The following is a 15,012-nucleotide window of genomic DNA, read 5'->3' as shown; positions in this document are numbered from 1 at the left end:
TCCTGGAAGAATGTTATACTTTGTATTTGCCCCAAATATTTGTCAAGGGGCTGCAGGTCTTATAGAAATTTAATTTTACCTGCCATTTCCTTCTTGCCTTTGTCCCCCACATCACTATGGAGGGAAGGGTGATGTTGGGGCTCCAGGAAACTGAGTCTATAGGTTTCTGGAGATTAGGCTATTGATAAGATTGCCTTTTTCTTGTAATTTACTAAGACATTTGTAAACTAATAGAGACTCGTGTCCTGCATGGCTGTGATCTGTATCAGTTAACCTTCTCACCTTTTGGGCACCCAGGAGTACCTGAGGAATGTCACACATGTCCCACCTGGGGGGTGAGGGGTGTGGGGTGTCAGCTTGCCTTATGCTCCCTCATCAGTCACAACCCTGAATTCCATCAAAAGGCAAAGCTGCTCCTCTCCCCTAGTTCAGTCCTGCTCCAGATCAAGTGATTGTAGTAGAAACAACATGGCTGGGGGGGGGGGGGGGGGGGAGGGGTTCTCAATTTCCTTACTTTGTACTTTTACCAATCACGCAGGATCTTTTCTGCCCCTCGTCTCTCACTTCTGTGTCTGACCCCTCTGACATGGCTGACTGGCATAGCACCTGTTATGGGTTGAAGGGTGTCCTCCCCCTTCCCCAACCAAAAAGATGTGTTGGAGCCCTAACCGCCATCCCCCACCTCAGAATGTGACCTTATTAGGAGAAAGTGTCCTTCTTTACATAGATAATCAAGTTAAAACGAGGTCAATAAGGTGGGCCCTAATCCAATACAACTATTGTCTTATAAAAAGGGGAAATTTGGACACAAAGACACACAGAAAGAGAAGAGGATGGGTAGAGAGACAGAGAGAAGATGGCCGTCCACAAGCCCGGGACAGACCCTTCCTCACAGTGCTCAGAAGGAACGGACCCTGCTAACAGCTGGACTTCAGACTTGTGGCCTCCAGAGCTGTGGAGGCAATAAACTTCTGTTGTTTTAAGACCCACAGTTTGGGGTACTTTGTTACAGCAGCCGAGCAAACTCATCCAGCACCCAACAGTGGTTGACTCCGCTCCAGGTATGGTTTAAAGTATACTCTTTCTCTCAGGGGTGCTTTACGGATTCTTCAGAGAAACACACACACACACAAATACCCTACCCTAACTGCTGAGGATATTCGGATGCATGCAAAGTCATCTCTGCTGAACGATTGGCCGGTTGCATATGATGCTTCCCTCAGGCCCTGGACATCCATCATTACTTCTTCCAGCTTCTTTCTCTCTGCTCCTCAGTGGGGTCCTGTTGGACAGGATATAAGAAAACCCTGAACCGACGCACTGCACTGGGGTCCACATCTGGTGAACAAGATATGCACGCCTTTGCCCCATCATCAGTGAAGATGTAATTACTTCCCAACGCAGCCCTCTACTTTGCATCAAACCTCCAAACATAGACTTTTCTCAAACCTGGGGCCAACACCACTCCCCCTCAAACAGCAGGGGGCCATATCAAGCTGAGTGTTTTGGAATGTCTCTCACTAAGCTTGATGGAGCACCCCAATGCCTAGCCATGGGAGAGCGAGAGTGGAACTCACAATATACCAACACTGTCCAAAGAAATCTTTACTGTAATCTCCAGGCTGCACTTGTTTTCTTGATTTTTTCAGTGCTTTTAACAGGCTGCAAGAAAGTGGAGAGCTAAGAATAGTGAAGCCAAATCCTGCCATGTCCTTCATCAATCCTGCCCAAGAGGCCTAGCACCTCACTTGGGAATGTGGGGATTACCACACAGCCTGGGGCCTCAGGCAAAGCTGAGTCAGACACAATCCCGTTTTAACAGCCTATCATAAACATAAACCATTAGACATCATCTCTCACCTTTCATACTGGCAAAGCTCTAAAAGAAAGGTGTACAAGAAAGCTCAGCAAGGGTGTGGATAAACAGGTACTTTGACACATTGTTGCTGAAGGTCAATTTTGCATAATTGTGTGGAGCGAAACGATTTTAAACGAACATTCCCTTTGATCTCATCATTTCTTTTTATGGAATTTGCCGGAAAGAAATACCAAAACAGTACCAACAGGATGTGTACAAAGTTCATTGCAGCATGGCCTATAATAAAAGATTTGTAAATAACTCGGCTGAACGACAATAGGGAATCATTCACGACATAGGTGAAACCATTCACAGGAATACCACAGGTATAGTCTGTGAATGCCAAGACAAAAACAAGAACAGTTGCCATGGTTCCCTCTTCTTGGTCAAACAATTGAGGAGTTGGTCCTTCCTTTGAGCCTGTTGATTTAATCAATGAAAAATGCTGGAAATAGCTCTTCTGTAAAACTTCAGTAGCTTTCCAAGTTGGGATTCAATCTAATTTAGCTTTAAAGCCCTGGAATGTGTGTAGACATACTCATTTTTCTCATGCCAGTAAGGTAGACACTCAATGGAGACATGTTGAATGAATGCTTTCCTGTGCATCATTTCCACCACTATCACCTTTGAAACAGGATTCTAATAAGATAGTCTTTGTGTCAATAAAAACCTCTCGTAAACAGCAAGTCAATATTATTAATTACTGGGGCACCTGGGTGGCTCAGTCGGTTAAGCAGCCGACTTTGGCTCAGGTCATGATCTTGTAGTTTACGGGTTTGAGCCCCGCATCAGGCTCTGTGCTGACAGCTCAGAGCCTGGAGCCTGCTTCCGATTCTGTGTCTCCCTCTCTCTCTGCCCCTCCCCTGCCCATGCTCTGTCTCTCTCTGTCTTTCAAAATTGAATAAATGTTAAAAATAATAATAATATTAATTATTAATATTGTATTAGAATATATTGGTTTTTGTTGTGGAAAAATCTAGGGTACTGATGGGGAGAAGAAAGGCAAAATAAATGTAGAAAAAATTTAAATCTCCTTACAACCTACAGCCCATTGACAAGTCCTTGAGACAGGCAGGGTGACCTTTCTCCAAGAAATCGACTGCCTCAAGGTTACTACTTTGCTATAAGCAAAAAGCAACCTGAGCTTGACATTGGCCTGACCTCCAGGATCCTGTAAGTCTTCTTTAACATATAACAATCCCTTTGGAAACTTCCTTTTTCTCTACTCCCTTCCCCAAGATACGTGTTGGCAATCATCCTCCAAATATATGGCCCACTGATATACATCTGAAGGGTCTCATGACTAATGTTTTCCTGGATAGTAGGAAATAACTTTTTCTTAACAGCAGCTAGCCCCTCAAGATCCTGAAAACCTCGCTTCCAAATTCCTTAGAGACTCACACTACCCCTAACTCCCTCCCAACTTAAAAGTATATAATCAATCACTCCATAATGCCGGTGCAGTTCTTTCTGCCCACAGGTCCTGTCCCTGTGCTTTAATAAAAGCTACTTTTTTACACCAAAAATGTCTCAAGAATTCTTTCTTGACCATTCACTCCCAGACCCCAAAACACCACATCAGTACCATTGCTCTTTTAGAAATGCTCTACACCATATGGAAGCTAAACTGATGAATAAGTGAATACTAAGTAGCCCCTTGAGAAGGTTCTGTGGGCTTCCTGGGACGAGGAAGTTCCATGGTGATTTATTACCTTATGATATTAGTCACTCTGATAAGCAAAAACCTAATCTTTTATTAAAATGAGGTACTGTACACATACATACAGACAACACGCATGTGGGTGTCATTTACGTCAAGAACCAAACCTGGGAGATGAAGAAGGGCATTATATAATCATTACAGGGTCTATCCATCAGGAAGAGCTAACAATTATAAATGTCTATGCGCCGAATACGGGAGCCCCCAAATATATAAAACAATTACTCACAAACATAAGCAACCTTATTGATAAGAATGTGGTAATTGCAGGGGACTTTAACACTCCACTTACAGAAATGGACAGATCATCTAGACCCATGGTCAATAAAGAAACAAGGTCCCTGAATGATACATTGGATCAGATGGGCTTGACAGATATATTTAGAAAATCTGCATCAGAGAGCAAAGAATATACTTTCTTCTCGAGTGCACACGGAACATTCTCCAAGATAGATCACATACTGGGTCACAAAACAGCCCTTCATAAGTATACAAGAATTGAGATCATACCATGCATACTTTCAGACCACAATGCGATGAAGCTTGAAATCAACCACAGGAAAAAGTCTGGAAAACCTCCAAAAGCATGGAGGTTAAAGAACACCCTACTAAAGAATGAATGGGTCAACCAGGCAATTAGAGAAGAAATTAAGAAATATATGGAAACAAATGAAAATGAAAATGCAACAATCCAAACGCTTTGGGATGCAGCGAAGGCAGTCCTGAGAGGAAAATACATTGCAATCCAGGCCTATCTCAAGAAACAAGAAAAATCCCAAATACAAAATTTAACAGCACATCTAAAGGAAATAGAAGCAGAACAGCAAAGGCAGCCTAAACCCAGCAGAAGAAGAGAAATAATAAAGATCAGAGCAGAAATAAACAATATAGAATCTAAAAAAACTGTAGAGCAGATCAATGAAACCAAGAGTTGGTTTTTTGAAAAAATAAACAAAATTGACAAACCTCTAGCCAGGCTTCTCAAAAAGAAAAGGGAGATGACCCAAACAGATAAAATCATGAATGAAAATGGAATTATTACAACCAACCCCTCAGACATACAAGCAATTATCAGGGAATACTATGAAAAACTATATGCCAACAAACTGGACAACCTGGAAGAAATGGTCAAATTCCTAAACGCCCACACACTTCCAAAACTCAAACTGGAGGAAATAGAAAGCTTGAACAGACCCATAACCAGCGAAGAAATTGAATTAGTTATCAAAAATCTCCCAACAAATAAGAGTCCAGGACCAGATGGCTTCCCAGGAGAGTTCTACCAGACGTTTAAAGCAGAGATAATACCTATCCTTCTCAAGCTATTCCAAAAAATAGAAAGCTATTCCAGACTCATTCTATGAAGCCAGTATTACTTTGATTCCTAAACCAGACAGACACCCAGTAAAAAAAGAGAACTACAGGCCAATATCCCTGATGAATATGGATGCAAAAATTCTCAATAAGACACTAGCAAATCAAATTCAACAGCATATAAAAAGAATTATTCACCATGATCAAGTGGGATTCATTCCTGGGATGCAGGGCTGGTTCAACATTTGCAAATCAATCAACGTGATACATCACATTAATAAAAGAAAAGATAAGAACCATATTTACCTGTCAATCGATGCAGAAAACGCATTTGACAAAATTCAGCAACATTTCTTAATAAAAACCCTCGAGAAAGTCGGGATAGAAGGAACATACTTAAACATCATAAAAGCCATTTATGAAAAGCCCACAGCTAACATCATCCTCAGTGGGGAAAAACGGAGAGCTTTATCCCTGAGATCAGGAACACGACAGGGATGTCCACTCTCACCGCTGCTGTTTAACATAGTGTTGGAAGTGCTAGCATCAGCAATCAGACAACAAAAGGAAATCAAAGGCATCAAAATTGGCAAAGATGAAGTCAAGCTCTCACTTTTTGCAGATGACATGACATTATACATGGAAAATCCAATAAACTCCACCAGAAGTCTGCTAGAACTGATACATGAATTTAGCAAAGTTGCAGGATACAAAATCAATGTACAGAAATCAGTTGCATTCTTATACACTAGTAATGAAGCAACAGAAAGACAAATAAAGAAACTGATACCATTCACAATTGCACCAAGAAGCATAAAATACCTAGGGATAAATCTAACCAAAGGTGTAAAAGATCTGTATGCTGAAAACTATAGAAAGCTTATGAAGGAAATTGAAGAAGATATAAAGAAATGGAAAAACATTCCATGCTCATGGATTGGAAGAATAAATATTGTCAAAATGTCAATACTACCCAAAGCTATCTACACATTCAATGCAATCCCAATCAAAATTGCACCAGCATTCTTCTCGAAACTAGAACAAGCAATCCTAAAATTCATACGGAACCACAAAAGGCCCCGAAAAGCCAAAGTAATTTTGAAGAAGAAGACCAAAGCAGGAGGCATCACAATCCCAGACTTTAGCCTCTACTACAAAGCTGTAATCATCAAGACAATATGGTATTGGCACAAAAACAGACACATAGACCAATGGAATAAAATAGAAACCCCACAACTAGACCCACAAACGTAGGCCAACTCATCTTTGACAAAGCAGGAAAGAACATCCAATGGAAAAAAGACAGTTTCTTTAACAAATGGTGCTGGGAGAACTGGACAGCAACATGCAGAAGATTGAAACTAGACCACTTTCTCACACCATTCACAAAAATAAACTCAAAATGGATAAAGGACCTGAATGTGAGACATGAAACCATGAAAACCCTAGAGGAGAAAGCAGGAAAAGACCTCTCTGACCTCAGTCGTAGCAATTTCTTACTTGACACATCCCCAAAGGCAAGGGAATTAAAAGCAAAAATGAACTACTGGGACCTCATGAAGATAAAAAGCTTCTGCACAGCAAAGGAAACAATCAACAAAACTAAAAGGCAACCAACGGAATGGGAAAAGATATTTGCAAATGACATATCAGACAAAGGGCTAGTATCCAAAATCTATAAAGAGCTCACCAAACTCCACACCCGAAAAACAAATAACCCAGTGAAGAAATGGGCAGAAAACATGAATAGACACTTCTCTAAAGAAGACATCCGGATGGCCAAACAGGTACATGAAAAGATGCTCAACATCGCTCCTCATCAGGGAAATACAAATCAAAACCACACTGAGATAGTTACCTCACGCCAGTTAGAGTGGCCAAAATGAACAAATCAGGAGACTATAGATGCTAGCGAGGATGTGGAGAAACGGGAACCCTCTTGCACTGTTGGTGGGAATGCAAATTGGTGCAGCCACTCTGGAAAACAGTGTGGAGGTTCCTCAAAAAATTAAAAATAGACATACCCTATGACCCAGCAATAGCACTGCTAGGAATTTACCCAAGGGATACAGGAGTACTGATGCATAGGGGCACTTGTACCCCAATGTTTATAGCAGCACTCTCAACAATAGCCAAATTGTGGAAAGAGCTTAAATGTCCATCAACTGATGAATGGATAAAGAAATTGTGGTTTATATACACAATGGAGTACTACCTGGCAATGAGAAAGAATGAAATATGGCCCTTTGTAGCAACATGGATGGAACTGGAGAGTGTTATGCTAAGTGAAATAAGCCATACAGAGAAAGACAGATACCATATGGTTTCACTCTTAGGTGGATCCTGAGAAACTTAACAGAAACCCATGGGGGAGAGGAAGAAAAAAAAAAAAGAGGTTAGAGTGGAAGAGAGCCAAAGCATAAGAGACTCTTAAAAACTGAGAACAAACTGAGGGTTGATGGGGGGTGGGAGGGAGGGGAGGGTGGGTGATGGGTATTGAGGAGGGCACCTTTTGGGATGAGCACTGGGTGTTGTATGGAAACCAATTTGACAATAAATTTCATATACTGAAAAAAAAAAAAAAAAAAAAGGACCAAACCTGCGACTAGGCTACAGGTTTCTGTTATCTCTTGATTTTAAAATAAAGATTAGGGGAGCCTGGCTGGCTCAGTCTGTAGAGCATGTGACTCGATCTTGGGGTTGTAAATTCAAGCCCCACGTTGGGTATAGAGATAACTTAAAAATAGAATCTTAAAAAAGTAAAATAAATAAAAAAGTTAGAAAGATTAAAAACTGAGATGCTAGGTAATTTTCATACAGATGGAAAAAATACAAATCCCAATGGATATAGACCTGGATGATCCCAAAACAGTGGCTTGTAGCTATACTCTGCTTTTTAAATTTTCCAAGTGCTCACAGGGCACCGATTCTCAACTTGCTTAGGCATTAGAATCACCCGTGAGGCCTTAGTTCACAATAGGAATTCTTGAACCCCACCTTCAGAGTTTCTGACTTAGTTAAGTAGGGACCAGATATTTACATTTATACAAAGGTCTCAGGGACATCTGATGCAGCTGGTCTGAAGACTAACTTTTGGGAGATTTTAGCAAACCCATTCCAGTAAAAGAACATCAAGGTTTTTACCCCTACTTTGCATCATCCTAGCTGTGTGGCAAATCATTGCATCCCGGAACATCAGTTTCCTACAAACAAATACCATAGAATTATCAGAACAGTGTAAATAAAGAGCTGTGAGAAATGGCAGGACAGAAAATCATTTTTAGGGACCAGAGAAGACCTCACATCCCTCCTCCCATTTCCACAATGCTTTATTTATACTTCTTTTGTGATACCTCAACATTATTATATGCTCATCATATTGTCCCTACATAAATATAAATTCCTAGAGAAATGGATCACTGGTTTTTCTTTGTATCCTCTATTGTACCTGGCACAACTCTTGCAGAGAAAAACAGACATCACTTATAATAGTTACTATTTAAAGGTAAAACTTTGAGCTTTCTAGTTGTTGTTTTTTTTAATTTTTTTAATGTTTATTTATTTTTGAGAGAGAGACAGAGCATGAGTGGGGGAGGAGCAGAGAGAGAGGGAGACAGAATCCGAAGCAGACTCCAGGCTCTGACCTGTCAGCACAGAGCCCAACACGGGGCTCGAACCCACAAACAGTGAGATCATGATCTGAGCAGAAGTGGGATGCTTAACCAACTGAGCCACCCAGGGGGCCCCTACTGTTTAGTTCTTTTAAAATCAATAACGAGGTGGAAGTTGGAGGGCCACCAAAAGACTTCGAGACCAAAGAGGGATTGTACTGACACTTTATTCTCCATCCAAAGCAAAATTACACAATATCCAGCTTGAGATTTTTAAACGCATGAGCACATTCGGATCTCCCACTTTTGGTGGAGGGGAGCAGGCAAGAGATGCCTAGAATCTGACACTGGCTTGGGAGTGGGGGTCAGTAAAAAGCTTTTAGAGCTGCTCTTAAAGGACAGAAATGGTTGGCTGTAATAAAGTCCACTAACTCTTTTGAGACAGCTTCAGTGTGCAGATAATCAAGAAGTGCCTAAGACGGTGGACACAAAAAGTTCTCCCAGTAGCTTTGGAAGCGTTCCAGGTTTTATTTGTTGCCATTTATGAAAATAATCCTTGGGGAAAGACCATACGCAGATTTAGCATGATTTAAATACAACAGACATCAGTCTGAATTTGTTAATCCTATTTGTGCCCTAAGCTTGCGGAAAGATCCTCTCTCATTCTAAATATCAAAAAGCTTCAAACCCATAAAAATGATTTTGCCCAACATCCTCCCAGAATACTTACGCGTTATTTTAACTTGATAATCAAGTTTTGATATTGTCCCGTCACTGGGGTCCCTGGAGTCACACAGACTCCAATTCTGATTGTAGTTTTCCCGCTGTGTGACCGGGGCAAATTAAACCCCACGACCCTCGGGATGAAATCTGCAAATGGGTGTCACGCCTGCCTTATCTCATGGACTCGTTGGGAGGACTCCGCGCAGTGATGAGGTACTGAACGCGACACACTGCAAGCGCCCGCTAAAAGCTCAGGCCACGGTGAATGATCAGTGGCGTTTTCCTAATGCCTCTGAGCGCCCCCCCCCCCCCCCCCCCGCACAAGGGGCTTAATGCAGTGAGCTGGGAGGCGCAACCGGGTGGGTAAAGCCAAGCTTTCTCAGCGCGATACTCGGCCCGGGAAGCCGGACGCCGCCGCCCGCATCCCACGAAAGACCTCGGATTGTAAGGAGACTCCCAGAAGGCGCCGGGGGTTTGGGGCGTGGCTAGCGGATGCCCGAGCGGAACCTAAACCCCGCGGCCCGGTTTCTTCCGCTTCCGCCGGGACTCTCTGCAGAGTGGACCGATGCGAAGGCGACTTCCGGGGCGGCCGTGTCCCGGGAGTCGCCGAGATCGCCGCGGTGAGCCCGGCGCGGCTGGGTGCGCGTGGCCATGTGGCGGGTGCTGGCTCGCGCGGGGGCGCCGCTCCTGAGAACGCAGCTGTCAGGTCAGGAGGCCCCTCGGTCACTCAGAAGACGTCCCCTTCCTCCCCAGCGCCAGTGCGGCACCTCGCCAGCTCCGGGAAGGCTCTGCCGACGGTTACCGAAGCGCTGGGTAGGGGCCGCGCTCCCCCGCCGCGGGGACTCGTGGCGAAGAGCGGCGGCCACCTGGGGCGGGGGTGGGGGGGTCGGCTCCCGGAGACCCCTACTAGCGGGCTTCTTTGGGGAGCCCTGAGCCTGTGAGCCCACGTAGTGGAACCCGCGGCCCACTATCAGGGCACTCCGTTAGGAGTGACCGGTCCAGGTTGTGCCGGGCCCAGGTCTTGTCGCTTTCATCTTTTAATTTGATTTGTCTTTGTAGATTCCTGGGTCGCCCCGCCCGCCAGTGCTGGCCTGAAGACGCTGCTCCCGGTGCCGGCTTTTGAGGGTGAGAGCTTGTGTCAGTTTCGTGTTTTTCTCTGATGGACCCTAGAAGAGGGTAGGTGAAGACGTAGGAGGGTTCTTGTACTTCCTATCTCCATTCACTCAGGCAGTAAACTTGTATCGAGGGCTTACTGTGTGCCAAGTGTTCTGAACACTGGGGATACATCAGAAAAGAGAGAGACCCACAAAGGTCCCTGCTTTTCTGGAGTAGATGTGTCATGGGATGGGTCCCGTATGGCCTACCAACTGGGGCTCATGGTCCACCCTCAGCCATGGCTGATTGGCATCAAATTTGAACTTTTGATGTTCTGTCTAAAGGATGTCACATATATGCAGTCATATAACAACATATGTGAAAAGCATTGGTTTATTAAATACAAACGTTAAGAAAAACCTCAATTGTAAATCTAATTGACCATATCTTTTATTTTTCTTTTAAAGTTTATTTATGTATTTTGAAAGAGAGCGTGCACCAGGGAGGGGCAGAGAGAGGATCCCAAGCAGGCTCCGCGCTGTCACCACAGAGCCGGATGCAGGCTCGAGCTCACAAACAGTGAGATCATGACCTGAGCTGAAATCAAGAGTCAATACTTAACCAACTGAGCCACCCAGGTGTCCCTAATTTACCATATCGCTAATATATTGGAAATCTCAAAAAAAAAAAAAAAAAATCCTTGACCTCTGAGGGCTTTGGCTTCTGCACGTAATTGTTAAACGACTCTCTGCTCTGGAAGTACCTATGGACTTGTAGGTGAGAGAAAGCATCACTAAATTCCTCTGTAGCTGCTTGTAGAAACTGGAGGAGAACGGGCAGTTTCTGTAACCCTAAATAGCCCATTAATAATTTGGTATTTCCTTGAAGGCCCCTGTTTTGTGTTTGACTCCGTGGCAAAGCCATGCTTGTTTTACTATAGACCTGTTTTAAATGACTTAAAAGTTATAATTTTTTTCCTCCCAACTTGTCAGAACGTTTGATAGGAAAGAAGGATGCAGCACGTCTGGCCTGCATTTCAGTCCACCTGCCTTCAGTGCCGCAAGCTGTTGCCCATTGTACGCAGCATACAGGTGTCAGCGTGAAAAGCCCTGTAGAAATAGAGCACAGATCAAAGGATTCCTGGGTTGCAGGTTTCTTAATAAGAACTTGGCAGAGGGGCGCCTGGGTGGCTTAGTCGGTTAAGTGTCCGACTCTTGGTTTCCGCTCAGGTCTTGATAGCCTGATTTCGTGAGTTCAAGCCGCACATTGGGCTCTATGCTGACACCGTGGAGCCTGCTTGGGAGTCTCTCTCTGCCCCTCCCCCGCTCACACTGTCTCTGTCTCTCTCAAAATAAATAAACTTTTTAAAAAATTACAAAAAAAAAGAATGTGGCAGAGCAGGAGAATGTAGATATTTTCATATTCATTGTAGTAAATATTCTTTCCACTACCCCCATTAACATCCAGAGAGGCCATGTAGTATTTTGAAGAAAAAAAAAAAGTCACACGGTCTGACTTTGCTGTTTTCACTGAATGGCTTAGAACAAATTACAAAATGTCTCTAGGCCTCACATTCCCCTTTTATAAAACGGAGCTTTAAAATAGTACCCGCCTAATGTTCTGTTCCATGATCTGGGTGTGTTAATGTGGGTGTGTTTATGCAGTCATTTTGTGATAATTCACTGAGCTGTACACTTTTTATTTGGCCCTTTGATTATGTGTGTTAAACTTGAAAATGTTCAAAATTTTTAAAAAGGGAAGCCCTAAGAAATTCCTAAGCTATAAAATCGCTTTAAAGATTAAATGAGATAGTGCACATAAAGCATTCTACTCCGTGTCTAGCACTTGGAAACATTAAAAAAAAAAAAAAGTTAGCCAGTCTTAAGTCTGTGACATTCTTGATCTCTGTACCTTCCCAGTGGTCTCGCTTCTAGTTTCAGGCAGAGAGTGTGTTTCGTTTGAAGGTTAAAACTGCGCATCTTCAAAGGCTCAGAAGCCTCTCCGTTAAGTCTTGTCATAACCAAAAGATTCCAGTTGACACTGGAAAAAAAAAGCATTGGCAGGAAAAACCCAATATGCTTCTGGAATTACTTTTTAGTGGTAACTTCAAGACTTTCACTTGATTGTTATAAATCTTTCTAGGAAGAAAATGGATCCTTCGAAATGTGTTGTTGTATTTATTCTTGGTTGTGCTCTTTTTAGATGTTTCCATTCCTGAAAAGCCCAAGCTTAGATTTGTTGAGAGGGTTCCACTTGTGCCAAAAGTCAGAAGGGAGCCCAAGAACTTGAGTGACATACGGGGACCTTCTACCGAAGCCACCGAGTTCACAGAAGGCAGTTTCGCAATCTTGGTAAGTGAGCTCAGTGTCAAGTGGATGTAGGATGTAAGTCAGGGATTAGCAAAATCTCGTGCTCTTGGAGTTGTTCTCTTCCTCCACAGGTTTTATTAGAACTGCCACCATTTGCTCTTTACTTATTTTATGTTTATTTTTGAGAGAGAGACAGAGACAGAGCACAAGTGGGGGAGGTGCAGAGAGAGAAAGACAGAATCTGAAGCGGGCTCCAGGCTCTGTCAGTACAGAGCCCGACGCGGGGCTTGAACTCACAAACCATGAGATCAGATCATGACCTAAGCCAAAGTTGGACGCTTAACCGACTGAGCTACCCAGGCACCCCCACCATTTGCTCTTTAAAATGATGTGCACTACCCAGTAAACATTTGAGTTCTCTTTTTTTCGTGTAGAGTGCAGATAGTGTAAAAGCAGGAAAAGGAAGAGGCTACCTATTTGGCCCCTATAATCATACTGTGAAATCTTCTCAGACCTCTGCTAGAAATAAAACTACCCATGACTTAGGATGTGGGACAACTGTTTCCTTACTCAGGTAGCTCCCATGAAGACTTGATGTCAGAAGCTGCACAAATGGGTGTGAACTAGGATTGATTTCCCATCAGGCAGCCAGAGCAGTATTTTACGGTCCTTCCCACAGCCTGCATGAGCAGCCCCGCCAACCTCTCAGAACCTCATGCCCAAGCCCTGTCCCTTACTCTGCTCCAGTCACTCTGGTTTCTGCTCCAACTCCCCAAGCCCCTTACTGTGTCAGGGCCTTCACATACCCCATTCCTCTGCCTGTAACTATTGTCTGTTTTCCCTTGGCCACTTCCTACCATTCTGGCCTCAGCTTTAAGTGTCATCTCCTCAAAGAGGCCTTCCCTGGTTATCCACTGAAATGGGTCCACCCTTATTCTCATTTATTACTGTACCCTAGGCTTTTCCTCCATGGTTCTTACTAGAACTTCTATTTCTATCTTTATGTATATCATTGAAGCCGCAGTTATTAAGAAAGAGCCCGTAAAAGATACCTAAGTCCCCACGTGTTTCTAATTGTTTCATCTACTTTTAGGCACTGGGTGGTGGTTACCTCCACTGGGGCCATTTTGAAATGATGCGCCTGACAATCAACCGCTCTCTGGACCCCAAGAACATGTTTGCTTTATGGAGAGTACCAGCCCCTTTCAAGCCCATCACCCGCAAGGGTATGGGACAGCGCATGGGGGGAGGCAAAGGTGCCATTGATCACTACGTGACTCCCGTGAAGGCTGGCCGTCTCATAGTAGAGATGGGTGGGCGTTGTGAATTCAAAGAGGTACAAGGTTTCCTCGACCAGGTGGCCCACAAGTTGCCCTTCCCAGCAAAGGCTGTGAGCCGTGAGACTCTAGAGAAGATGCGGAAAGATCAAGAGGAAAGGGAACAGAACAACCAAAACCCCTGGACCTTTGAGCGCATAGCCACTGCCAACATGCTGGGGATACGCAAAGTCCTGAGCCCGTATGACTTGGCCCAGAAGGGACGGTACTGGGGCAAGTTCTATATGCCTGAACGTGTGTAGTGAGAGTGGGAGAACTAAGTGTACAAAGGCTGCTGAGAGAAAGAATCTACACTTTTATTCCCATCAGCCTATCCTCCAAGTCTTCGGGTAGCTCTGATATCTAACTGAGGAGCAGTGTATGAGTAAATGAGTTCTGAAAGATTGTACACTATCTGCTGATTTTTTTAAGTGCGTTGTATTTACATCAAATAAAGTTTGAGGATCATCTCAGGAAATAACTTCTCATTGGTCACTCCTAATCCTTAAATGGTCAAGAGGCTGGCCTGTTAGGGGGTCTGGTTCTCCCCAGCTGTAAGATGAATGTCTTCAGGGCTGAAACATCCTTCCATCTCCCACCTCCGTTATAAGTTGGACTTAGTGTCTGTATGGGTTTCCCTGCCGTCTGAAAGTTTTGCTTCATATCGCTTCGCTTTTACCAAAGACCTTCATTAGTAACTGTTTTTTCTCGAACTGGAAGAAATCCGAAGAGGATTTTCACTCTCACAAAATGGTAATTACTTGGCTGTACATTTTTTCAGCTTAGGAACGCTCTACTTTCAGACAGTGGCGAATTCTGTACTACCTGTTACATGCACACGCTTCAGGAGCAAGTTGCTATGATATTTACTAGTTAGAAACATTTTTGGAAAATCAAAGAAAGAAACAGTGGGACACACATTGTTTGATTGAACAGATATTTATTTATGCCCAGCTACCCATCTCTCAATCCTGGAAGGCAAAGGGGGATGTTGGACAATAAGATAAGGAACGTAACCCTTGCCTTTTAACACAAGGACTAATAGAAGTTGAAGTTGGCCTTTCTA

General features: G+C 43.6%; 1 protein-coding gene across 1 annotated transcript; it reads left to right on the top strand.

Annotated features, from left to right (window-relative positions):
* The first annotated feature begins 9,773 nt into the window (after window positions 1-9,773).
* On the top strand, window positions 9,774-14,427 carry MRPL16 (mitochondrial ribosomal protein L16). The gene is made up of 4 exons (XM_045485352.1): window positions 9,774-9,932; window positions 10,286-10,351; window positions 12,524-12,672; window positions 13,724-14,427. Exons 1-4 carry the CDS (start codon window positions 9,878-9,880, stop codon window positions 14,207-14,209), a joined length of 756 nt encoding a protein of 251 aa, XP_045341308.1. The 5' UTR covers window positions 9,774-9,877; the 3' UTR covers window positions 14,210-14,427.
* The last annotated feature ends 585 nt before the right edge of the window (window positions 14,428-15,012 follow it).

The sequence above is a fragment of the Leopardus geoffroyi genome, chromosome D1 (assembly GCF_018350155.1).
Source record: "Leopardus geoffroyi isolate Oge1 chromosome D1, O.geoffroyi_Oge1_pat1.0, whole genome shotgun sequence".
In the NCBI taxonomy this organism is placed as follows: Eukaryota; Metazoa; Chordata; class Mammalia; order Carnivora; family Felidae; genus Leopardus; species Leopardus geoffroyi.
This window is presented reverse-complemented; position numbering and strand designations above follow the sequence as displayed.